The 23,927-nt window shown below is 47.1% G+C and overlaps 2 protein-coding genes across 2 annotated transcripts in view; one reads left to right on the top strand and one right to left on the bottom strand.

The window, feature by feature from the left end:
• Positions 1–23,512, bottom strand: part of ACER1 (alkaline ceramidase 1) — a 58,309-nt gene extending 34,797 nt beyond the window's left edge. The window contains exons 1-2 of the mRNA XM_070792272.1: positions 23,344–23,512; positions 23,095–23,234 (exon numbers count right to left, since the gene is read on the bottom strand). Of these exons, the coding sequence (XP_070648373.1) occupies positions 23,095–23,234; positions 23,344–23,512 (309 nt within the window). The remainder of the gene's footprint in view (positions 1–23,094; positions 23,235–23,343) is intronic.
• Positions 15,147–20,373, top strand: CLPP (caseinolytic mitochondrial matrix peptidase proteolytic subunit). The gene is made up of 6 exons (XM_019964345.2): positions 15,147–15,375; positions 15,466–15,537; positions 16,050–16,146; positions 17,032–17,219; positions 17,952–18,057; positions 20,033–20,373. The coding sequence occupies exons 1-6, from the start codon at positions 15,190–15,192 to the stop codon at positions 20,200–20,202; spliced, it is 819 nt and encodes a 272-aa protein (XP_019819904.1). The 5' UTR covers positions 15,147–15,189; the 3' UTR covers positions 20,203–20,373.
• Positions 23,513–23,927: the final 415 nt, after the last annotated feature.

Genomic DNA, 23,927 nt, shown 5'->3' with positions numbered 1-23,927 from the left:
AAACTGGGGTTGAGATGGATGTGAGGATGGAATTGGGGGTGAGAATGGATAGAGGGTGGGGAACTGGCCTGGGGATAACTATGGAGTGAGGCTGGAGGCCCAGTTGGGATTGGGATGAGGCTAAAGGCAGTGCTGGAGACGGAAGGCACTGGGAATGGACATACAGGTGAGGACAGGAACAGTGTTGGGGTGAGTTTGATGACAATGTTGAGACAGGTTTGGGGATGAGGGTGGACTTGAGATCATAGGGGGGGTCGGAATGGGGACCTCATTCATCCCTCATTCACCATCATAGGGACCTCATGAAGCTGTGGATAGGACTCTGTCCGTGACGACATTGGCATCCCACCTCAGGTCAGCTGCTGTGGGGCTTGTAAGGGTGGGAGGTAGATGCCAGTGGGGTGTCCATCAAGAAGGCTGACGATGAGCCGTGACCCTTCCCCATCTCTGCTCACCCAGGCAAAGGTCTGATGTATGTTACAGAAAAACACAAGTGGCCAAGAGAAAATGAAACTGGCCGATAAGCTTACAGTCCAGAGTTAACTGTTAGGGCATTTTTACCTGAAACAATCATTCATATTATTTATTTTCAACAAAGATGTTGGTGCTATTGTATGTTTGTTTCTAATTTCTTCACTTAAAATGCCATAAACAGCCTGTGATATTTTGAAGCCTTCTTCACTATAATTATTTTATTTTTACTTTTTAAATTATTTATTTATTTGGCTGTGCTGGGTTTTACCTGTGGCATGTGGGATACAGCTCCCTGATCAGGGATTGAACCCAGGCCCCCTGCATTGGGAGCTCAGAGTCTCAGCCACTGGACCAGCAGGGAAGTCCGTAGTTCTACTTTTAACCATGGGAAAATACACAGAACATAAAACTTGCCATCTTGACCATTTTCAGGTGCAGAGTTCAGTGGCATTAAGTACATTTATATTGTTGGACAACCATCCCCACCATCCATCTCCAGGGGAAGGTTGGGAGGAAGGATAAACTAGGAGGCCAGGATTAACAGATACACATTACTACATAGAAAATAAACAAGGTCCTGCTCTATAGCACAAGGAACTCTACTCAATATTTTGTAGTGTTTTGAATTTTTTCAGATTCTTTATATACATATATATCTGAGTCGTTGTGCTATACATCTAAAATTAACAAAACATTTTAAATCAACTATACTTCAGTTTTTGAAAAACAGCTGGATTGAAGTATAATTGAATATGATAAACTGCACGCATTTAAAATACATAACTGGGTATTGTCTTGACGTATGTATACACATTTGTGAAACCAACACCGTCACTCAGATAATTAACATGTCTATCTTAGTGTAAGCTTTTTTTGCTGTTGTTTTGATGTCCTTTTTAACAATTAGTTTCTTTTTAAAAATATGGCACATACAAGGCTTGACCAAGAGCTCACAATGAGGAAAATTGAAATCAGTGCAGTTTATTTTATTTTTCTGATTTCCACCACTGACTTTATTTAATTAAAACTAAGTTTCAGGTGTCCATTTTCTGAACAAGGAAGTTACTTTGTTTCATATTTTAAACAATAGCTGTACCCATGTATTTTTATTGTGTGTTTTTAAAAAACTTTTTATTTTGTATTGTGGGACTTTGCTGGTGGCTCAGACGGTAAAGCGTCTGTCTACGATGTGGGAGACCTGGGTTCGATCCCTGGGTTGGGAAGATCCCTTGGAGAAGGAAATGGCAATCCACTCCAGTACTATTGCCTGGAAAATCCCATGGACAGAGGAGCCTGGTAGGCTACAGTCCATGGGGTCGCCAAGAGCTGGACACGACTGAGTGACTTCACGTTCACGTTCCCGTTCACAGCTGATTAACAATGTTGTGACAGTTTTAGATAAACAGCAAAGGGACTCAGCCATATGTATACATGTATCCATTCTCCCCCCAGACTCCTCTCCCATCCAGGCTGCCATATAACATTGAGCAGAGTTCCCTGTGCTATACAGCAAGTCCTCGTTGGTTATCCATTTTAAATATTAGCAGTGTGTACACGTCCATCCCAAACTCCCTAACTATCCCTTCGCACCGTCCTTCCCCCACCACCCCTGCAACCATAAGTTCGTTCTCTATCAGTCTGTTTATGTTTTGAAAGTAAGTTCATTTGTATCATTTCTTTTTAGATTCCACATACAAGGGATGTCATGTGATATTTCTCCTTCTCTGTCTGACTTACTTCACTCAGTATGACAATCTCTAAGTCCGTCCATGTTGCTACAAATGGCATTATTTCATTCTTTTTCATGGCGGAGTAATATTCCACTGTATGTGCCACATCTTCTTTATGTATTCATCTATAGATGGGCATTTAGGTTGCTTCCATGCCCTGGCTACTGTAAACAGTGCTGCGATGAACATTGCAGTGCGTGTATCTTTCAAAGTATGGTTTTCTCCAGGTATATGACCAGGAGTGGGAATGTGGCAGCTCTATTTTTAGTTTTTTGAGGAGCACCATACTGTTCTCCACAGTGGCTGCACCTATTTACATTCCCACCAACAGTGCAGGAGGTTGCCCTTTTCTCTATAGCCTCTCTGGCATTTACTGTTTGTGAACTTTATGATAGCCATTCCGGTTGGTGTGAGGTGATATTGTAGTTTTGACTTGCATTTCTCTAATAACTAGTGGAAATCGGTGCATTTTAAATTGCTAAGACAGATTTTAACAGTACAGATTTTTAAAAGAAAAGCCACTTCTTATTAAAAATTTAAAAATAGAAGAAAATACGGGGAATCTTCCACCCAGATATACTCTCAGCATTATTAGCATTTTGACCTTTAACTTCCCTTTCTGGAGGGGGGTGTGTGTGTGTGTGTGGGTGTGTGTGTGTGTCTGTGTGTCTGTGTATACGTGCATATACACCAGTATAAGGTTTTAGAGTTGTTTTCTTTCTTTCTTTATTTTTGGCTGTGCTGGGTCTTCGCCGCCGCATGGGCTTTCTCTAGTTGCGGCAAGAGGGCGCTACACTCCAGGTGTGGGGCACAGGCTTCCCATTGTGGTGGCTTCTCTTGTTGGGCTCAGTACTTGTGGCACACAGACGTAGCTGTCCCATGGCTTGTGGAATCTTCCCAGACCAGCAGGCATCGAACCCCTGCAGTGGCAGGTGGATTTTTTTTTTAATTATGAAAGTACAATAACACATTTAAGGAGACTTAGAAAATACAGAACAAGGTCACATACAGTTCCACTATATCTTATAATTTTTTTAAGTAGATAAATTAAGACTTCTGGTTGGAGTTCCAATATCAAACACTCAAAAATGAATAGACTGAATATACAGAGAAGTAGAAAGATATAGTATCAGCAGGTAGATTCTTAACTACAGGACCACCAGGGAAGTCCTAGAGTTGCTGTCTACTTGCTTACTTTTCTGGCTTTCTATTTAGGGGTGCAATGTACAATTGCCTCCTGAAATAAATGTATGGGATCATGTTTTTGAAAAGTGAGTTTAATTTAAAGATGATGCTTAAGTAAATCATGGTTACAGGCACAGAAGGGCAAAAATTTTAAATCTGAAAATATGCAAGGCTCTGAAAGACATGATTGGGCAATTGATGAACTTTAAAATTGTTGTTGCTCACTCTGTCATGTCCAAATCTTTGCAACCCCATGGACTGTCATTCACTGTCTCCTGGCGTTTGCTCAAACTCATGTCCATTGAGTCAGTGATGCCATCCAACCATTTCATCCTCTGTCACCCTCTTCTCCTCCTGACCTCAATCTTTCCCAGATTTCCCAGGTCTTTGAATATGGACTGTTTATTAGACAATAATATTAAATAGATAGAAATTTTCGGAATTCGATAAATGAATCACGGTTACCTAAGAGAGTATCCTGGGCTTCCTAGGTGAAACTAGTGGTAAAGAACCCACATGCCAATGCAGGAGACATAAGAGATGTGGGTTCAATCCCTGGGTCAGGAAGGGAAGAAGGCACAACAACCCACTTAGTACTCTTGCCTGGAGAATTCCCATGGACAAAGGAGCCTGACAGGCTGCAGTCCATGAGGTCACACAGAGTCAGACACTGGCAGGCAATATGACAAAATATTAGTGATTGGTAAATTTGGGTAAACGATAGATGGCAGTTCATGGGATTTGTCTTGCAACTTTTCTGTTGCAATAGAAATGTTTCAACATGAAAAGTATTTTAAGTTGACAAATTAGGGGCATTCCTTGGTAGTCCAGTGGTTAGGACTCCGCTCTTCCACTGCTGAAGCCCAGGGTTCAATCCCACAAGCCTCAGGGCAACTGAGTCATCGTACCAGAACTAGAGAGTTCATACACCACACCAAAAGATTCCAAATGTCAATGAAGATCCCAGGGACCATAACCAAGACCCATCAAAAGAAACTGGCCATCAGATCTGGCCATTTGAAAGTCACTGGTGACCTTACCCATTTGTGTCTCAGTGGAGTTGTGGGGGGAAAGTCTGGTTAGAGCGGGTTCAAGAGACACTAAAAAGGGAAGGAGTGAAAATATTGCCACCTGCTGCATCAATATGGATGAAACTAGAGATGATCAAAGACAAACAGCCTACCATATCATTTATATGTGGAATCTGAAAAAAAAAAAGATACGTAGTTAACTTATTTACAAAACAAAAACAGACTTACCGACATAGAAAAAAACTAGGGAAAGCAGGGGTGGGGCGGGCGGCTGGGAGAGGGATACGTTAGGAGGTAGGGATTAACAGATCAACTCTGGTACATCCACACAACGGAATATTATTCAGCCTTGAAAGGAACGAATGAATCAATGAATATACACAACGACACCAGTCACTCTCAAAAACACTACATTAATGAAAGAAGCCAGTCACAAAAGACTGCTTATTATATGGTTCCATCTACATGACATTCTAATAAAGGGAAATCTAATCCTGAGTGACAGAAAATTGGATAAATGGTCATTTGTAGATGAGGATAGGATGGGGTTACTGCAAAGGGACCCAGGGCAATCTTTCTTGGGTGATGGAAAGGTTCTCCGTGTTGACTGGGGAAGTGAAGACACTGTGGGTTTGTCAAAACTCATCAAACTATATGCTTAAAGTGTGCTCAGTAGTGTCTGATTCTCTGCAACTCCACGGACTATAGCTGGCCAGGCTCCTCCATCCATGGGATTTTTTCCCAGGCAAGATACTGGACCATGTTGCCATTTCCTATTCCAGGGGATCTTTCCAACCCAGGGATCTAACCCATGTCTCTTGCATCTCCTGCATTGGCAGGCGGATTCTTTACCACTAAGCCACCTGGGGCCTCCCTGATAGCTCAGTGGTAAAGAATCCGCCTGAGATGCAGGAGACTCAGGAGACGCTGGTTTGAGCCCTGGGTGGTGAAAATCCCCTGGAGGAGGAAGTGGCAATGTGCTCCAGTGTTCTTGCCTGGAAAAAAATCCCATGGACAGAGGAGCCTGGTGGGCTACAGTTCATGGGGTCTCAAAAAGTCAGAGATGACTAAGCCCAAAGCCTTAAAATGGATACATTTTATGAACTGGACATTACATGTCAATAGAGTTGATATTAAACCAAGCTGAACAAGGAAGAAAGAAGATAAAAGAAAATAGGGGTGTACATTGTTGTGGTCTTTGGGTGATGGAGTCCTGGGTTCATAGCAGAAATGGGTCAGGTGGGACTTCCCTGGTGGTCCAATGGCCACTCCCACACTCCCAATGCAGGGGGTCTGAGTTTGATCCCTGGTCAGGGAACTAGATCCCACACACCACAACTAAGAGTTCACATGCCACAGCTAACAGATCCTGCACAGCACAACTAAGACCCCGCACAGCCAAATAAATACATATTTTTTTAATGGGTCAGGGTATAGTGGGCTTAGCTGATGGTTCCACTGGTAGTCTGAGGCATTCACGCTGTGAATTTCCAGGACAGCTTACCAGGAACATATGGAGAAGACAGTCTCCTCTCTCTCCACTTAAAAACAGTGTTTTGCTTTCACTGTATTTTTTTAAATTCAGTTTCCATCTATTTCTGGTATGTCATTCCATTTTTCCATGTATGGCAGTCATTTAAAGTTTCTATTTTAAACTAAATGTATATTTGAATGTCTTAAATGAGGGGATTTACAGTAAAATTATTCATGATTCTATAGCTGGCACACATTTGCATGACTAAAGTTTAGAAAACCTCATGGTTTCCCACCACTTTTTGTTGTGCTCTTTTCATGAAGGCAATGGCACCCTACTCCAGCACTCCTGCCTGGAAAATCCCATGGACGGAGGAGCCTGGTAGGCTGCAGTCCATGGGGTCGCTACGAGTTGGACACGACTGAGCAACTTCACTTTCACTTTTCACTTTCCTGCATTGGAGAAGGAAATGGCAACCCACTCTAGCGTTCTTGCCTGGAGAATCCCAGGGACGGGGAAGCCTGGTGGGCTGCCGTCTATGGGGTCGCACAGAGTCGGACATGACTGAAGTGACTTAGCAGCAGCAGTTTCATGAATATTGAAATTTATAGGCTTGGTCTACCAGATGGATTGCATTTCTTGAGGGTTTGTGTGTGTGTGTGTGCATGCATGTGTGTATGTGTGTGCATGCATGTATGTGTGTGTGTGTGTGTATAGGCAGTGAAGTAACAGAGAGACTTTTATGAAGTATCAATACCTAATTACTTGCCTCCAGAAGAAGATTCTCCCCATTTGTCAGGTGAGGAGAATGCACTTACGAAACTTTCAGATCCTCATCCAAGGTCTCAGGAAATAAGTAGTAGGGTAGAGACTGAACCCAGGACTCTCTCCCCTACCCTACCACCCCTTAACTGTTAATAATTACCACTGAACAATGACTGGAGACTTCCCTGGTGGTCCAATGTTTAGACTCCACACTTCCAATGCAGAGTGCACGAGTTCAATCCCTGTTTGGGGAACTAAGACCCCACATGTCACAGGCCAAAAATAATAATAATAACTGAATACTTTCCAGTTTAAAAATTGAAGCTATCTAGAAAAACTTAATTTGAAAAGATACATGTGCCTCAATGTTCACAGCAGCACTATTTACAATAGCCAAAACATGGAAGCAACTTAAGTGCCCATAACGAATGGATAAAGAAGATGCGGTATATATATATAATGGAATAGTACTTAGCCGTAAAAAAAAATGAAATAATCCCATGTGTAGCAACATGGATGGATTACATCTAATTCCCATGGATGGAGGAGGCAATGGCACCCCACTCCAGTATTCTTGCCTGGAAAATTCCATGGATGGAGGAGCCTGTGGGCTGCAGTCCATGGGGTCGCTAAGAGTCGGACACGACTGAGCAACTTCACTTTCACTTTTCACTTTCATGCATTGGAGAGGGAAATGGCAACCCACTCCAGTGTTCTTGCCTGGAGAATCCCAGGGACAGGGGAGCCTGGTGGGCTGCCGTCTATGGGGTCACACAGAGTTGGACACGACTGAAGCAACTTAGCAGCAGCATACTAAGTGAAGTAAGCCAAACAGATAAAGACAAGTACCATAAAACATCACTTACATGTGGAATCTAAAAAAAAAAAAAACGATAAAAATGAACTTATTTACAAAACGATAAAAATGAACTTATTTACAAAACAGAAATAGACTCACAGAAATAGAAAACAGCACAGGCATATGGGGTCTTAGTTTCCCAACCAGGGATCAAACCCATGCCCTCTGCAGTAGAAGCTTAAAGTCCTGACTACTGGAATTTTCATATACTCCAAAAGCTTTTAAAATTACACCATGGGGGGCTTCCCTGGTGGTCCAGTGGTTAAGAGTCTGCCTGCCAGTGCTGGAAACACACCAGTTCAATCCCTGGTCTAGGAAGATCCCACATGCTGCAGAGCAACCAAGCCCGTGCACCACAACTACTGAAGCCTGGACTCTAGAACCTGTGTTCTGCAACAAGAGAAGCCACCTCAATGAGAAGCCTGCCTGGCCCAACTAGAAAGTAGCCCCCACTCAATGCGACTAGAGAAAGCCCATATGCAGCACCAAAGACCCAGCACAGCCAAAAATAAATAAATGAAATATTTTTAAAAAATTACACCATGGCACTCTTTCCATGTCAATAAAAGTGAATACACAGAGACTTCCCTGGTGGTTCAGTGGTTAAGACTCAGCTCCCACTGCAGGGGGCCCAGGTTCAATTCCTGGTTGGAGAACTAGGATCCCACCTGCTATGCAGCAAGGCCAAATAGGGGGATAAAAAAAAGTGAATGCACAATATCTTTGTCATTGCTGACAACCCATTTAAATGCCCCTCCCCCACTCAATTGCAGGAGACCTGGAATCAATCCCTGGAATGGGAAGATCCCCTGGAGAAGGAATGACAACCCACTCCAATATCCTTGCCTGGAGAATTCCATGGGCAGAGGAGCCTGGTGGGCTACAGTTCATGAGATCGCAAAAAGTCAGACATCACTGAATGACTAACATTCCCCTCCACCCCACCCCACCCCTACAATCCCCCTACCCCAGCTCAATGGCTCCCCAAAGCATCTGATGCTTCTGAAACTGATGGCTGATCTCAACAGCCTGCCCACCTGCCACGTTTGTTCTTCTCCTGGACCATTCTCTTCCTTGGGCCTGTGACTGACCCCATCCTGGTCCTGGGTCCCTCCTCTCACTTCAACCCATTGTTCCTGGGACAGGGTGGGGAGGGGAGAGCTCACCCTCTCCCATGCTGCCTGAGTGCCAGAATTACAGAACCATCCGCTGCCTGGAAGTCTCCACTCTGGTATCCACAGGCTGTCCTAGCTCCCCAGATCCCAACCCAGTGGTTCTGAGCAGCGGCCATTGCACAATGTCTAGAGACCTTCTCGGTGGACGTAACTGGGAGGACGCTACTGACACCTAGTGAATGGAGGCTAGGTGTGCAGGATGAACCCCCACAACAAAGAACTTCAGGCTGGCGGTTCCCAACATTTTTGGAAACCAGGGACCGGTTTCATGGAAGACAATTTTCCCGTGGATTGGGTTGGGGGTGGGGATAGAGGGAGAGCGGGGAGCGCTGATTTCAGAATGACTCAAGGGCATTACATTTATTGTGCACTTTATTTCTAATCTAATGCTTCCACTGATCTGACAGGAGGTACCAGTCTGTGCCCCGGAGGTTGGGGACCCCTGTGCTGTGTGCTCAGTCACTCAGTCATGTCCCACTCTTTGTGACCCTATGGACTGTAGCCCATCCTCCTGACCCGGGGATCAAACCTCTGTCTCTTACATCTCCCGCATCGGCAGGCAGATACTTTACCACTGCGCCACCTGGGAAGTCCCCATAGTACACTTGATCTTAGCCAAAAGGCTGAGTATTTCAACCCCAAACGTCAGAAGTGTCAAAGTTGAGAGACTCTGCCCTAATCTTACCCCAAACCGACATCCCCATCTCAGTAAAAATCACCTCCATGCCCCCAGTGACTCTAGCCAGGCAGGTTTGAAGCTTCCCTTCCCCTCCCTCACCAAATTCAATCCACTCCTGAATTAATCAGGTAATTCTAGATGCTGCAACAAACAACCCAGAATGTTTAATGACTCAGATATGATGGAAGCTTGTTTGTTCATTTTTTAATTTCTTTTTTTGGGGGGTATGATTTTTTAAATGTATTTTTAATTGGAGGATAATTCCTTTACAATTTTTTGTTGATTTATTCAGGAAATTTGTTGCTTAGCCATCTAAAATCCAAAATGTAAGAAGAAAGGAAAAAAATCCAAAATGTATGTTCCTGGGACTTCTCCATTGGTCCCGTGGCTAAGACTCCAAACTCCCAAAGCAGGAAGCCCGGATTCAATCCCTGCTTGGGGAACTAGCTCCTGCATATCGCAACTAAAAGTTCACATGCCACAACTAAAGATCCCATGTGCTGCAAAAAAAAAAAAAAAAGAGAGAGAGAGAGAGATCCTGTGTGCAGCCTAATAAATAACTTTTTTAAAGTGTGCCCCTGACTGGCAGGTGGTTCCCCTCCCAGGCTCCTCCTAGGGTCCCACCTTGTTCATCAGGCCACTGCACACAGCTTCGAGAGCTGATGGAAGTCGAAAGAGCGGGGCGAAGTCATGCCTATTTCCCTAACTCCTGGATTTGTAAGGGTCACACAGCATCTCCTTGCAGGGTCCCTTGGTGAATGAACACATCACATGACTTCTGGGATGCAAGGGATGCTGAGAAATGCAGCCCCAGGATGCAAGGGTGTGGCGACCACTCTCCAAGATGACCTCCAATGATACCCACCTCCTGGTAGTCACCCCCAGCATAGTCCCTGGTCCAACACTGAATCGTGGTTAGCCTGTGTGACCACTAGAAGTAACCACGTGTGAGTTTCAAAGCTGAGCTATATTACACATTAGAGCTTCCACCGTGCTCTCTTGGATCACTTATTCTAGGGGGAAGCTGGCCGCCATGTTGTGAGGACACTCAATTAATCAAAAGGTCTATTTGGGAAAGAACTGAAGCCTCCCAACAGTAGTCAACTATCCAACTTGTCTGGCATCCAACTTGCTATCTATGAGTGAGCCATCTTGGATGTGAATTCTTCAATTAGTTGAGCATTTGTGTTTTATTATTCTTCTTCTTGGCCTCTTTGGCCTTGCCTCGTGGCTCATGGGATTTTCATTTCCCAACCAGGGATAGAACCTGGGCCCCAGCAGTAAAAATTTCGAATCCTAACCACTGGACCACCAGAGAATTTCCCATAATGCATGTTCAACTTATGATATGTTCATGTATGATGAGTTTATCAGATGTAACCTTATCATTAGTCAAGGAAGATCTGTTCTGTCATAAATAACCCTGTGGCTAAATCTCGCTTTGGACCATTTCCTAAAAATGAGTCACTACAAGTAGAGTGTAAGAATTTGAAATTTGGTGCCAACTTCAATTCCAGCAGTAATACCCTCATTGAGCCTTTACCTGGGGGGATCCATTTACCCACAGCCTATTCAGCCCTCAAGGTTTCTGTTTCTTTCTTTCCTTTTTTTTTTTAATTTTCAATCTCTATCAATTCAACGGGCCTGTTTTGCATTCATCTAAGAGAAGGAAACAGTGATCAGAGTTTCTCTTGGATCCTGGACTGAAAACTGGTGCTCAGATGCTCAGTTGTGTCCAACTCTTTGTGACCCCAAAGACTGTAGCCCACCAGGCTCCTCTGTCCATGAGATTTCCCAGGCCAGAATATTGGAGTGAATTGCCGTTTCCTCTTCCAGGGGATCTTCCCAATCTAGGGATTGAACCCGTGTCTCCTACATCTCCTGCACTGGCAGGAGGATTCTTTACCACTAGCGCCACCTGGGAAGCCCAAAAACCGGTAGGATGGACTGATTTGCAGCCAAGTGTTCAAACTGATTCTTCCTCCCCTGATTCATTCATTCATTGGGAATATTCAGAGCAAAGTCTGGAAAAACAAGAGACTGGTAAATATCTGAGTGCCTATAATGTGCCAGGTACTGTTCAAAAGTTGCTTTTTTTTTTTTTTTCATTTCAGGTCACTGTCCACTTTAATTTAGATTGGTGACTTTCAACCAGAAGCAGGTCTATTCTTAGCAGGGGGCACTTCAGCACCTGGCAACTTTGGAGACAGTTTGTGTTGTTATGATGGAGAGGGGATTCCTAGTATCTAGTGGGTGGGGGCCAGGGATGCTGCTCCACACCCTACAGTGCCCAGGACGGCACCCGCTCCCCAACAAAGAATCATCTAACCCAGAATGTTAACAGTCCTGAGGTTAGAAAACCCCAGTTTAAATGAAGTGGAATAGAAGACAGTAGAATATATCAGAAGGGGTTGCTCAAAAAACAAATAAGTATCATTTCACAAGGCTTCTCTAAGGAGGTAATGATTTTTTGGTTTTTTTTTTTTTAATATTTATTTATTTGGCTGTTCCAGGTCTTGGTTGTGGCATACGGGATCTTTAGTTGCTGTGTGAAAACTCTTAGTTGCAGGATGTGTGATCTAGGTCCCTGACCAGGGATTAAACCCAGGCCCTCTTCTTTGGGAGCAGAGTCTTAGCTACTTGATTACCAGGTAAGTCCTAAGGAGATGGTGTTTGAACAGAGATTTTTGTGTTGAGCAGGATTCAGGCAGAGGACACAAGCAGAGGCCAAGTGGCTAGAAGGCACTTGGCATGTCTGGGGAGCAGAAAGTGGGTCAGCGTGGACCCTGAACCCAAGTGGAGAAGAAAGGGTGGAGGAGAGGAAGGTAGAGGTCAGCTGGGGTGATGGGAAGCCAAGGAGAGGATTTTAGGTAAAGGAGGGATATGGTTTTGTTTCTAGGGAGTATCCTGATAGTCTAGTGGTTAGGATTTGCCCAGATTCAATCCCTGGTCAGGGAACTAAGACCCCACAAGCCATGAGGCCCAGTGGCTGCCCTCTCCCACCAAGAAAAAAGCCTTTACAAGGATCACTCAGGCTGCTGAATGAAATAACAGCTAGGAGTCCAGAGCAGGGGAGAAGCTACAACACTGACCAGGGTGTTTTTCAGGGTAGTGACAAGGATGCAGGAGGTGAAAAATAGTTGAACTGTGCTTAGATAGAGCAGGTGTAACACAGGCAGTGAGGGCAGAAGTGTGGGGCAGTGTTCGAGTGGGGCACTGCAGGCATGGCGGGCACTGATGGGACAGCCCTTCTCCCCAGAGGCAGGGTGGGAGCTCCGGCCTCAGGGAAGCGGGCTGGGCAGGGTCACCCACCTGACTCATAGCAGAAACTGGAGGGGCCAATACTGCTCCCCCACTTCTTCAGTCCCTGCAGTGGGAACACCACTCCTAGCAACAGGGTGCCTGCAGTGAGTGAGTCAAAGTCGCTCAGTCGTGTCCGACTCTTTGCAACTGTACAGCCCATGGAATTCTCCAGACCAGAATGCTGGAATGGGTAGCCATTCCCTTCTCCAGGGGATCTTCCCAACCCAGGGACCAAACCCAGGTTTCCCGCATTCCAGGTGGATTCTTTACCAGGTGCCTCCAAGGTCTCCTCTATACTCTTCCGCTTCCACGTTCTTTCCTCTTTCCTGCCCCTGATTCCATAAGGTGAAAAGTGTCTGTGTCCTTCTCTATTTCCTCATCAGACCAGGCACAAAACTATGCTTATCTAGGACACCTAGCTTTGAGTTTAGAGTCCAACAATTAGGAATGGTCTGCCTGTGAATTCCTACCTATGCATCAAAAGCCATGCCAAATGGACCCCCATTTGGGAGGGCATCTTGGATGCCCGTGGTTGCAGATCTAACACAATAACTCATACACATCAATTACCATATGTAAAATTAGACAGCCAGTGGAAATGTGCTGTATGACACAAGGAGCTCAAATCCGGTGCTCGGTGACAAACTAGAGGAGTGGGATGGGGTGGGAGGTGGGAGGAAGGTTCAAGAGGGAGGGGACATATGTATACCTATGGCTGATTCATGTTGATATATGGCAGAAACCATATTGTAAAGCAACTATCCTCCAATTAAAAATAAAATTAAATATATATAGAATAATGTATATAATATATAAATAGTAAATATGTGTATATATATATAGAGAGAGAGAGAGAGAGAGAGAAATCTCTCCCACCAAATACACATCAATAGCTAATACAAATCGAGTACTTGTTACATTCCAGGTCCAATTCTGAGGACCTGACAATGATCCCAGGATGTAGTTTATTACTATCATGTCCATTCTATAGAGAGGAAATTAAGGCTCAGGGACACACAAACTAGTTGAGTAACGGGTGTGGTGACCCAAGGACTACAGAGCTGATGAAACCAAGGAGGGTCTTGGAATGCAGGAATGGGAAAACCAGACCCTCATCATCTTTCTCTCCCCTCCCCATGTTGTAACTATTAACAGATTTCAGGTCCTCCGGTCTCCCCTCCTACCCCACACAGGGAGAAGGTATTTGCCTTACTCTTTCCCCACCCAGTATACGTGCGTCATCCAATCAGCAAATGACCCGCAAGACTCCTATCCCACTCCTTGTACCCTGGGTATAAAAGTGGACTAAGGACCCCTATTCAACGTTGGTTCTCCCTTGAGCTGGCCCACTAACAGTGTCTCCCACTCTGATAAACTTTATTCTCCTCTCATTCTGCTTCATGTCCAAAAAGTCTTTTCCAACCCGCGCATGGACCGTGACAGTGGGGCCAAGATTTAAACACAGAGAATGCCACTCAGCAGCAGGAATCCCTAAATCCTTCCCTGTAAAACCGGTTTGATCATCACTATCTTCCAAACAAGAAACTTCAGGCTCAGAGGAGTTAAGCAATGCACCCGAAGATCACACAGCATGTCAGTGGTTAAACCAGGCTTGGCATACGGGTAAGCTGCCTTCAAAGCCCTCAGATCTTTTTTTTTTTTTTTAAGTTTTGAAATATGTTAATTTACCCCTAAAAGTTACATTAAATGAAGAATTTTTGTTTTTATTTTTTATTGAAGTATAGTTGAATTCAAAGCCCTAAGCTCTTAAGCTACCTCCTTTGCCACTTCATCTCTGGGTTCAAAGTGTACTTAATGAGCACCTACTGTGTGCCAGGCAACGGTTCTAGGCTCTGGACACAAAATACGGAACAACTCCCAGGTGACATTTGAACTGAAAGATGAAAGAGAACCTCTAGATCGTCTAGATCGAAAAGAGGTTCCAAACGTTACCAGGAGCCTTCCTTCACCCCCCACCTCCCCACACACACCTTTGTCCATCGTCCTCCCTTTGCCAGGAATGCCTTTCCCTACATAACAAACTCCTATATATCCTTCAAAGCCCAGCTCCAACACCTGCTCCTCCTAGGAAGCCTTTCCAGACCGACCTCCCGGGTGGAAGTCCGCAACTTCCACCCTTGGGCTTGCATATCTTGGGGCCTTCCCACTACCCCATACATAACCATAGACGGATGGGAAGGTCTCGGGAGTCGGCCCCACCAGGCTAGATGATCGTTGAAGCCCAGGCCCAGTGGGCGCACGGAGCTGATTTTTTTTAATTAGCAACGAAGAACAGAAAATTCTTCAGGAAGAAGACCCTAACATGTATCTTGGAAGCTCTCCAGTTCCACTCTGCCACCACTTCTCTTGCTCCGCCCCTCCAACGCCCAGCCCCGAAACGTGCCCCATGCTTCACGGAAGTGGGCGGTCTCGTGAGGCAGCGCCGCGGGCGCAAAGCACGCTGAGAGTTGTAGTTCCGGCATCGTACGGAAGCCGAGAGGGACGTGCCGCGCGATGTGGCCCAAAATATTGCTTAGGGGGGGCCGGGTGGCGGCCGGCTTGTGCCCAGCACTGGGGCCTCGCCTCGCCGCCCGCTTTCCCCCGCAGCGGACGCCCGAGAATCGCCTGGCCCCGCAGCGGAACCTGCACGCGACGGCGGCCCGGGCTCTCCCGCTCATTCCCATCGTGGTGGAGCAGACGGTACAGTGGCCGGGCGGGGACACGGCCCGGGGGTGCAACGGCTTGGGGCACGGAGGGCGTCTGACCCTCACCCGCGTCTTTCTTCCCCAGGGTCGCGGTGAGCGCGCCTATGACATCTACTCGCGGCTGCTTCGGGAGCGTATTGTGTGCGTCATGGGCCCTGTGAGTGCCTCGCGCCGCGATCCTCCCCTTCGTCTGCCCAGATCTCCGCAAACCTCCTTGATCCTCTGACTTCTCCCCCATGACTTTCCTCCCTAGGCTGACGCTCTTGTCCCAGTCTGACACTCCCTGCTTCTTGGGCACATAAGCCCCCTGATGCGCCCTCCTGACCTGTAGTCCCCCTTCTACTCCTTTAAATCCTCTGCGTCTCCCTCCCTAATTTCTGACTCCCTCCTCACCAATGATCCTCCTTCCCATTCCTGGGCTCCTATCGGTCTCCCCAACCTCCTCACCCTTTTCCTTCCTGCTGCCTGAGTCCCCCCTTCCTGTGTCCCCAACCCCCTGGTTCCGGATCACCCCCACCACATCCACTCCTGATCCTGAACGCTTCCCCATCTGTCTTACTTGGGCCCTGACCACCTTTCTGGTGCCCTGACTCAACCCCAGCCACCCCATAACTGCTGCCCTTAGCTTTCACCCCCATCTGGGGACACCCCTGCTCTCCTCACTTGCAGATCGATGACAGTGTCGCCAGCCTGGTCATCGCGCAGCTGCTGTTCCTGCAGTCGGAAAGCAACAAGAAGCCCATCCACATGTATATCAACAGCCCTGGTGAGCAGAGCCTTCCCGGGTCCCATGGGCACTCCTGGGGACACACCAGGTGACTCCAGGGACTGAGACCCCTAATTAGGGAGGTTCTGTCTCTGAAGCAAGAAAGGGGGCAGAGCTTCCTTTGGAATCTCCAGAGGGTCTGGAAACCTCCAAAAGCTGCCTCTTCCCTTGCTTTTTTAAAGAGGCACCTGAACCTGCCTCTCCGTTGTCAAAATTTTTTAAACTGGTAGATTCCACCCTATCCCCCAAAAAAGGTAGAATAGCCAACAGCCAATTTATTTTATTTTGGTCGAGTTGTTCCTCCTGTGGGATCTTAGTTCCCTGAGCAGGGATCAAACTCAGGCCCATGGCAGTGAAAGCCCTAACCACTGCACACATGGGGAATTCCCTGAATAGCTGATCTTAATTGATCGTTTACTGTGCTGGGCACTTTTATAAGCACTTTGTAAGCATTTAACTCATTTTCTTCATGCAGCCTCACGTGATGGGTAGTGTTTAGTTATCTCCAACCTACAAGGAGGTACCATGTCTCCGAGACTGGATAACTTGCCTCTTGCATCACATGTGATGACCTGACCAGCCAGGGGTCATACCCAGGCAGACTGGCTCCAGAGTCTTCGCTCGTAGTTATTACATTCTCCCAATTCTTGAGAATGTGGCCAATCTCATCCTCCACTGGGTCCACATCCAAGTGTGGCAACTGTCAGCTCGCTTTGGAGCCAGCCCTCCAAAAGCGAGGAGCTTTTGTTGCCCCCACCTGCTCTGTGTCTCCTTCCTACCCCTGGGAGTATTTCTGTTTGAGACCCCAGCCCTCTTCAGGGCCTTAGGGGAAAGGATGGTTGGGGGGTAGCTGGCACAGCCCCTCACTCTCGGCCCCATCTGCAGGTGGCGTGGTGACCTCGGGCCTGGCCATCTACGACACGATGCAATACATCCTGAACCCCATCTGCACGTGGTGTGTGGGCCAGGCAGCCAGCATGGGCTCCCTGCTTCTGGCTGCTGGCACCCCAGGCATGCGCCACTCACTCCCCAACTCCCGCATCATGATCCACCAGCCCTCTGGGGGTGCCCGGGTGAGTGTGCCTTGAGAGCTGCTTTGGGGGTGGGGATGGGGGTCTAGACAGGTGAACCAGCCAGAGAGGCAGGAGTCACATGACAGGGTGGGTTTTAAATGTAGGTTTTGTTGGTATGCAGATATGGTGAGGCCAACTGATCAGGAGAGGGTTACCATTAAAAAGTTTGTGACTCACAGATCCCAAGAGGAGGGAGTGTGCCAGGCCTTGGGGACCACACAGATGGGCACCAGGGTTGGTCAAGAGGAGAATGTGGGCAGGAGCCTTCTTCAAGGTTTCTGCTGGAAAGAACGTGTGAGGTTAGGATGGGCCAGCGTGAATAGTGTTAGTGGGCTCTAGGGCATAGGGATTGTCCCTAGTTGTCTGGTACCCTGGGGTGATGGGGCAGGAGGATGGTGACCCAGGGTGTGAGAGCTCTGCAGAGGAGGTGGCAGGGGTGTGGGCTTGGACTGGCGGCTTTGCATGTGAAAAGTGTGTTCTGGGCAGCTTTCTGATGTCTCTAGGAAATTAGCTCCCTCCCTTCTAGTCAGGGAGGCACCAGCTGCCAGAAATAAGAACATAGAGTTAATACAGAGAGCCTTCCTGGAGATGGTGACGATGAAACAGGCTATAGAGGCCTGTCCCACCTGCCTGAATGCTGGCAGCCAGAGCCCAGGGCAGTCTCCTGAGTCCCTGTCCCTTCGAGTGGCAGACCCTGATCCCAACCTCCCCCCTCTTGGGATGGCCCCCTAGGGCCAAGCCACAGACATCGCCATCCAGGCAGAGGAGATCATGAAGCTCAAGAAGCAGCTCTACAGCATCTACGCCAAGCACACCAAACAGAGCCTGCAGGTGATCGGTGAGCGCCCCCTACAAGGCCCTCGGCTGCTGTCTTATTGGAACCAACACAGGCGTACGGGTCAGGCCTCTGGACCTGGTGCGGCTGACACCAGGCTGGATCGTCCTGTGGTGGGGGCCCTCCAGGGCCCTGCAGGATGTGTAGCACATCCCCAGGCGCTGCCCACCAGCTGCCAGCAGCACCTCCAGGGGTGATGGCCAGAACAGTCTCCAGCCATCACCCCGTGTCCCCTGGGGATCAGAATCCCCACCCCACCCCACCCCCAGTTGAGAACCCCTGTTCTGAGCACTTTTTTTAGAGACCCAGGGACTTCCCTGGTGGTCTAGTGGTTAAGACTCCACACTTCCACTGCAGGGGATGCAGGTCTGATCTCTGGTCAGAGAATTAAGATCCCACATGCCACACAGTATGGCCAAGAAAAGATAATGATAATAATTTAAAAATTAAAAGACATAAAAACTTGACTGAAAGAGGTCCAAAGGCTTTGAACAGGGTCTCCCACAAAGAAGATTCCAAATGGCCAAGAAACAGAAGCCAAGGTTCTCATCACCTTTAGTGATGATGTTTAATAATGATGTGTCACCAGTGGGACTTCCCTGGAGGTCCAGTGCTTAGGACTCCGCGTTTCCACTGCAAGGGGCACAGGTTCCATCCCTGGTTGGGGAACCAAGATCCCACATGCTGCATGTGGTGTGGCCAATAAAAAAGAAAAAATGATAATAATGACATCATCAGTTATTCAGGAAAGGCAGATCAAGGCCCTGATGAGATATCATTTCAGTCCACTGTGCTGGGTGTGCTCAATTGGATCCAATTCTTTGAGACTCCACGGACTATAGGCCTCCAGGCTCCTCTGTCCATGGGATTGTCCAGGCAACAATACTGGAGTGGGTTGCCATTTCCTACTCCATTTCAATCCACTGGAGCAGCTCAAATAGAAAATACTGACACCACTGAATGCTGAGGGGAGCCTGGAGCCACTGGAACGGTTATCCACTGCAGGCAACGGTGATAACTACAACCACTTCGGGAAGCTGTTAGGGCTCTGAGGGTGAACACCCAGAGAGACACCTGCTTCCTCTGCTCGGCATGTAACCAAGGGAATCAAGCGCTTCTGTCCGAAGATGCAGACAGGAATGTAGTCCTGTTCCTACAGTCTCAAATGGGGAAAGACCCAAGTGCCTGACAACAGAATGAGTGGCCAGTGGTGGTATATTCATGAGGTGGGACGCTACACAGCCACAAGGACTGGGCCACAGCCTAGATAAATCTCCAAAACAGTGCTGAGTGGGAAAAGGAGTAAACGCTCTGGTTATATGTTTATTTACTTTTTTAATTAATTAACTTTAACTTTTTTTTTTTTACCATATTGCTCAGCATGCAAAATCTCCAACCAGGGGTCCAACCCATGTCCCTGGCAGTGAAAGTATGGAGTCCTTTTTGTTTTTTTAATTTGGCTGCACCAGGTCTTAGCTACAGCACGTAAGACCTAGTTCCCTGACGAGGGATGGAACCCAGGACCCCTGCATTGAGAGTGTGGAGTCTTAATCACTAGACCGCCAGGGAAGTCCCTGTGATTGTGTATTTAAAGAGCAAAAAACTGGCATAACCTCTATGCCATTAGGCCACTGTTAGGGGGTGGGGGTGGGAGTGGGGATGGACACTTAGCAACTGGATGTGTCCCCAGCAGGGTTTGGAGGGTCTGATCTGAGTGCTGGCCGCATGGGTGGGTTCAGTCTGAAAATCACCACACTGCCCACTCCCACGATCTGTGCCCTTTCCTAGATGTGTATTTACATATCAACAAGCTATCAAAAAAAAAAAGAAACAGGTATTTTACTGGTGGGGAAACTCAAGGCACAGGGATGGGGAGGCCAGGGTCACACAGGGTGGACTTGGGCTGATTGAGGACTGGAATGTGGCCCTTGGGTGTCCATTCTTCACCACCCACATCTTGCCTGTACGCCCCCTGCAGAGTCAGCCATGGAGAGGGACCGCTACATGAGCCCCATGGAGGCCCAGGAGTTCGGCATCTTGGACAAGGTTCTGGTCCACCCCCCACAGGATGGGGAGGACGAGCCGGAGCTGGTACAGAAGGAGCCGGGGGAGCCAACAGCAGTAGAACCCGCCCCAGCCAGCGCCTGAGAACTGGCCTCCCTCTTGCCCTCCCAGGGAGAGTGGAGGCGCCTGGCCTGTGAGCCCCTCCACACTGAGCCTGGAGGGGCCCCTTGAGGAACTGTGGATTTGGGGGTGCCCCTCTGGGTGGGCAGCCCAACTGAGACACTGTGATTTTAAATTAAATCTTTGTAGCCTTTGCTCCCGGCTCCGGCACCTTCCCTCTGGCATCTACCCTGGCTCACGTGTGCCTTCACCCTGACCTTCATCTTGAGCAGAGCTAAGAGCCTACATGACACTCCAGAGGCCACAACTTATTGTGAAGAAGACACAGAAGTCTCCGTCCTGAAGAAACTTACATTCTTGGGAAAGTAGACGGTTTTTTTTTTTTTTTTTAAATCAGGGCAAGAGATATGCAGTGTCGGGTGTGTGTGACAAGAATTAGATGAAATGACCCACAGAGGCCTTGCTGAGAAGGTAACATTAGAGCAAAGACCTGAAGGAGGTGACGGTCAGGGGAGCCAGATTGCTATCTTGGGACACAGCAGTCCTGGCAGAAGGCATGGCAAGTGCAAAGGTCTTGTGGCAGGACTATACCTGGCACATGAGGGGAACCATGAGGGAGCTGGGGTGGCTGGAGGGAGGGAGTGAGTGAGGGGAAGAGTAGAGATAAGAGCAGGAAGAGGAGTATAGATCGTAAAAGGTCTGGTAGGGCTTCGCAGATGGCTCAGTGGTAAATAATCCACCTGCCAAGATTCAGTCCCTGGGTTGGGAAGATCCCCTGGAGGAGGAAATGGCAACACACACCAGTATCCTTGCCTGGACAATCCCATGGACAGAGGAGCCTGGCAGCCTACAGTCCATGGGGTCGCAAAAAGTCAGACACGACTTAGTGATTAAACAGCAGCAGGTCTGAGATAGGAGGGAGGTGCCCCATGGAAGGTTTCAAGAAAAGGAACAGGGGACTTCCCTGGTGGTCCAGTAGCTAAGACTCTGCACTCCCAGTGCAGGGGGTCTGGGTTCAATCCCTGGTCAGGGAACTAAGATCCCACATAGTGCAACTAAGCCCGAGTGCTGAAACTCCTGAGCCTGCACCACAACAAAGACCCAGGACAGCCAAAAAAGAAACAGGAGCCACAGAGTGGTGGGTGGAGGGCGGCAAGCACAGGAATCTGGAGTGAGGAGACTTGGAACCACCCAGAGGAAGGGTGACCTGGCCCCAGCCACATGGTGAGAGAGGCTGGTTTCCAGCCAGGTTTTAAAGGCAGGGCTTACAGGTAGGATGTGAGATTTGAGAGAGAACGAAATCTCCCCAAACTCCTAGGTGTTGGCCCAAAGCAGCCAGAAAGATAAGATGTTTCCAGGAGAGCTGGGGAGAGGAGCAGGGGTCGGGATCAAGAGTTGATTTTGGATGTCTGAAGTCTAGCGTGCCTCTCCCCTTCCGCCCCCACCCCCCACCCAGGGTTGGAATAAAAATGTAGGAGACTTCAGTGTGTCCATGAGTTAGCAGTCAGGCTGAGAACTGGTTATGGCACTTGGCCCTGCAGAAATCACTAGTGGCCTTCAGTAAGACCACTTTTAGTGCTAGGGGGGCCAAAAGCCAGGTTGGAGTGGACCCAGAGAGAAGGGGCTGGAAAATACTGGGAGCTAGACAAGTTTTTCAAGGAATTTTGCTGTCAGAGCAAAGAACAATTTTTGTTGTTGTTTTTTTTTAATACAGACTTTTTAATTTGGCTTCATTCATCAATTACATTTGGTTGAACTTTTTCATTCTGCGCAATTTAAAATATATACAAAAGTGGAGAAGACCCTCGTGGTCCATTGGTTAATAATGGCCTGCCAATGCAGGGGACACAGGTTTAATCCCTGGTCCGGGAAGATTCCACATGCTTCAGAGTAAGTAAGCCTGTGCGTTACAACTACTGAAGCCCACATGCCCTAGAACCCGTGCTCCACAAGAGACACCATCCCAGTGAGAAGCCTGGGCACCAAAGCTAGAGAGTGGCCCCTGCTCTCCACAACTAGAGAAAAGCCCACACAGCAATGAAGGCCCGGTGCTGCCAAAACAAAAAACACCTGTAGTAATTTTGTTTAGGAAAAAAAGTAGAGAAACTAGAATAATGAGGTCTCGTGTACCCACCACACCAATTCATGGCTGATTATATGACTCGTCCCTCGCCTGCCTCTACAGAGCCTCTACCATGCCTTTGTAGTACTTTGAAGCAAATCCCAGCTTTTCATTTCATCTGTAATATTTCAGTATGTATTTCTAAAACGATAAGTAATTTTATTTCTCAAAAATACTAAGAATAACCACATGACCCAGCAATTCTATTCCTTTTGGTATATAGCCTTAAAAAAAAAAAAAAAAAAAAAAACTATTTAGAAAAGATAACATGCATGCCAATACTCATGGCATTATCTACAACTGCCAAGATATAGAAGCAATCTAAGTGTCCATCAACAGATGAATGGATGAAGAAGATACAGTACATATACACAATGGAATATTACTCAGCCATAAAAAAGAATGAAATAATGCCATTTGCAGCAACATGTATATGGACTTGGAGGGTATTATGCTAAGTGCGTTAAGTCAGACAGACATTCTGTATCATATCACTATTACGTAGAATCTAAAAAATAAGCTAGTCAATAAAACAAACAAAAAAAACAGACTCACAGACACAGAACAAACCAGTGGTTACCAGTGGGGAGAGGGAAGGAGGAGGGGCAATATAACTAGGGGATTTTTTTAAAAAAAGATTATCAGGAGAGTCTATGAAATCATGCATGTGAAACTTTTAAAAACTGTAAAGTGCTACAGGATTTAAAGAACTTACAAAAAAGGTTAATAAAGGACAAGGAATGTTTAAAAAAGAACCACAACATCATTTTCAACCAGAAAAAAATAACGCTTACCGTAGTCGAATATTCAACCGCGTCCAAATATTCAACCGCGTCCAAATTTCCCTGGTGATCACTTTTTTTTTTTTTAATTTTTCCAATCAGGATCCAAATAAGGTGCAGGCATTGCCACTGGTTGATAAATCTGTAAGTGTCTTGTTATTGCGGTTTTCCCCTTTAATCTCTTAATGTCTCTCTCCCTCTTTTTCTTCTCTTCTCTTGAACTTAACTTGTTGGAGAAACAGGGTCGTGTGTCTTACGAACTTTCCCTCTGAATTTTGAGGATGCGATTCTGTCCTTGGTACTTCCGGTACCCGGTGTCTAAATCTAGACAAGTCTGATCCGATTCAGGTTCCGCTTTTCGGCCAATGACCTTGGAGTGAGGGTGCCTTCTAGCGGGAGATATTTTAAAACCAGTTGTCCCTGTTTCCATGACATTAGGAGCAGATGATAGTCCTTGTCTAGAATTTTCAGCCCAATAAGGACTGAAAAATGGTGACATTCCAATTCTGCCATTAAAGGAAGAGGAATTTTTGTTTATGTACTGTTTTTAAACAAAATGTGTAAACAGTTTGTGGTGGTTGTGGTGGTTTAGTCACCAAGTCGTGTCCGACTCTTGGGATCCCATGGACTGTAGCCTGTCAGGCTCCTCTGTCCATGGGATTCTCCAGACAAGAATGCTGGAGGGGGTTGCCATTTCCTTCTCCAGGGGATCATCCCGACCCGGGAATCTGACCCGGGCCTCCTGCATTGCACGCAGATGATTTACCAACTGAGCTATGAAGGAAGCCCAAAACAGTTTATATACTGTTTTAAACTGGAAGCCAGCCTGTTTGTATGAGGATTGG

Source organism: Bos indicus, chromosome 7, assembly GCF_029378745.1.
Source record: "Bos indicus isolate NIAB-ARS_2022 breed Sahiwal x Tharparkar chromosome 7, NIAB-ARS_B.indTharparkar_mat_pri_1.0, whole genome shotgun sequence".
In the NCBI taxonomy this organism is placed as follows: Eukaryota; Metazoa; Chordata; class Mammalia; order Artiodactyla; family Bovidae; genus Bos; species Bos indicus.
The sequence above is the reverse complement of the archived record's forward strand: the minus strand, read 5'-3'. Positions and strand labels throughout refer to the sequence as shown.

Coding starts and splice junctions, on each gene's coding strand:
- CLPP (XM_019964345.2), top strand. CDS start 15,190: ATGTGGCCCAAAATATTGCTTAGGGGGGGCCGGGTGGCGGCCGGCTTG. Junction 15,376..15,465: donor CCATCGTGGTGGAGCAGACG/GTACAGTGGCCG, acceptor TTTCTTCCCCAG/GGTCGCGGTGAGCGCGCCTA. Junction 15,538..16,049: donor TTGTGTGCGTCATGGGCCCT/GTGAGTGCCTCG, acceptor CCTCACTTGCAG/ATCGATGACAGTGTCGCCAG.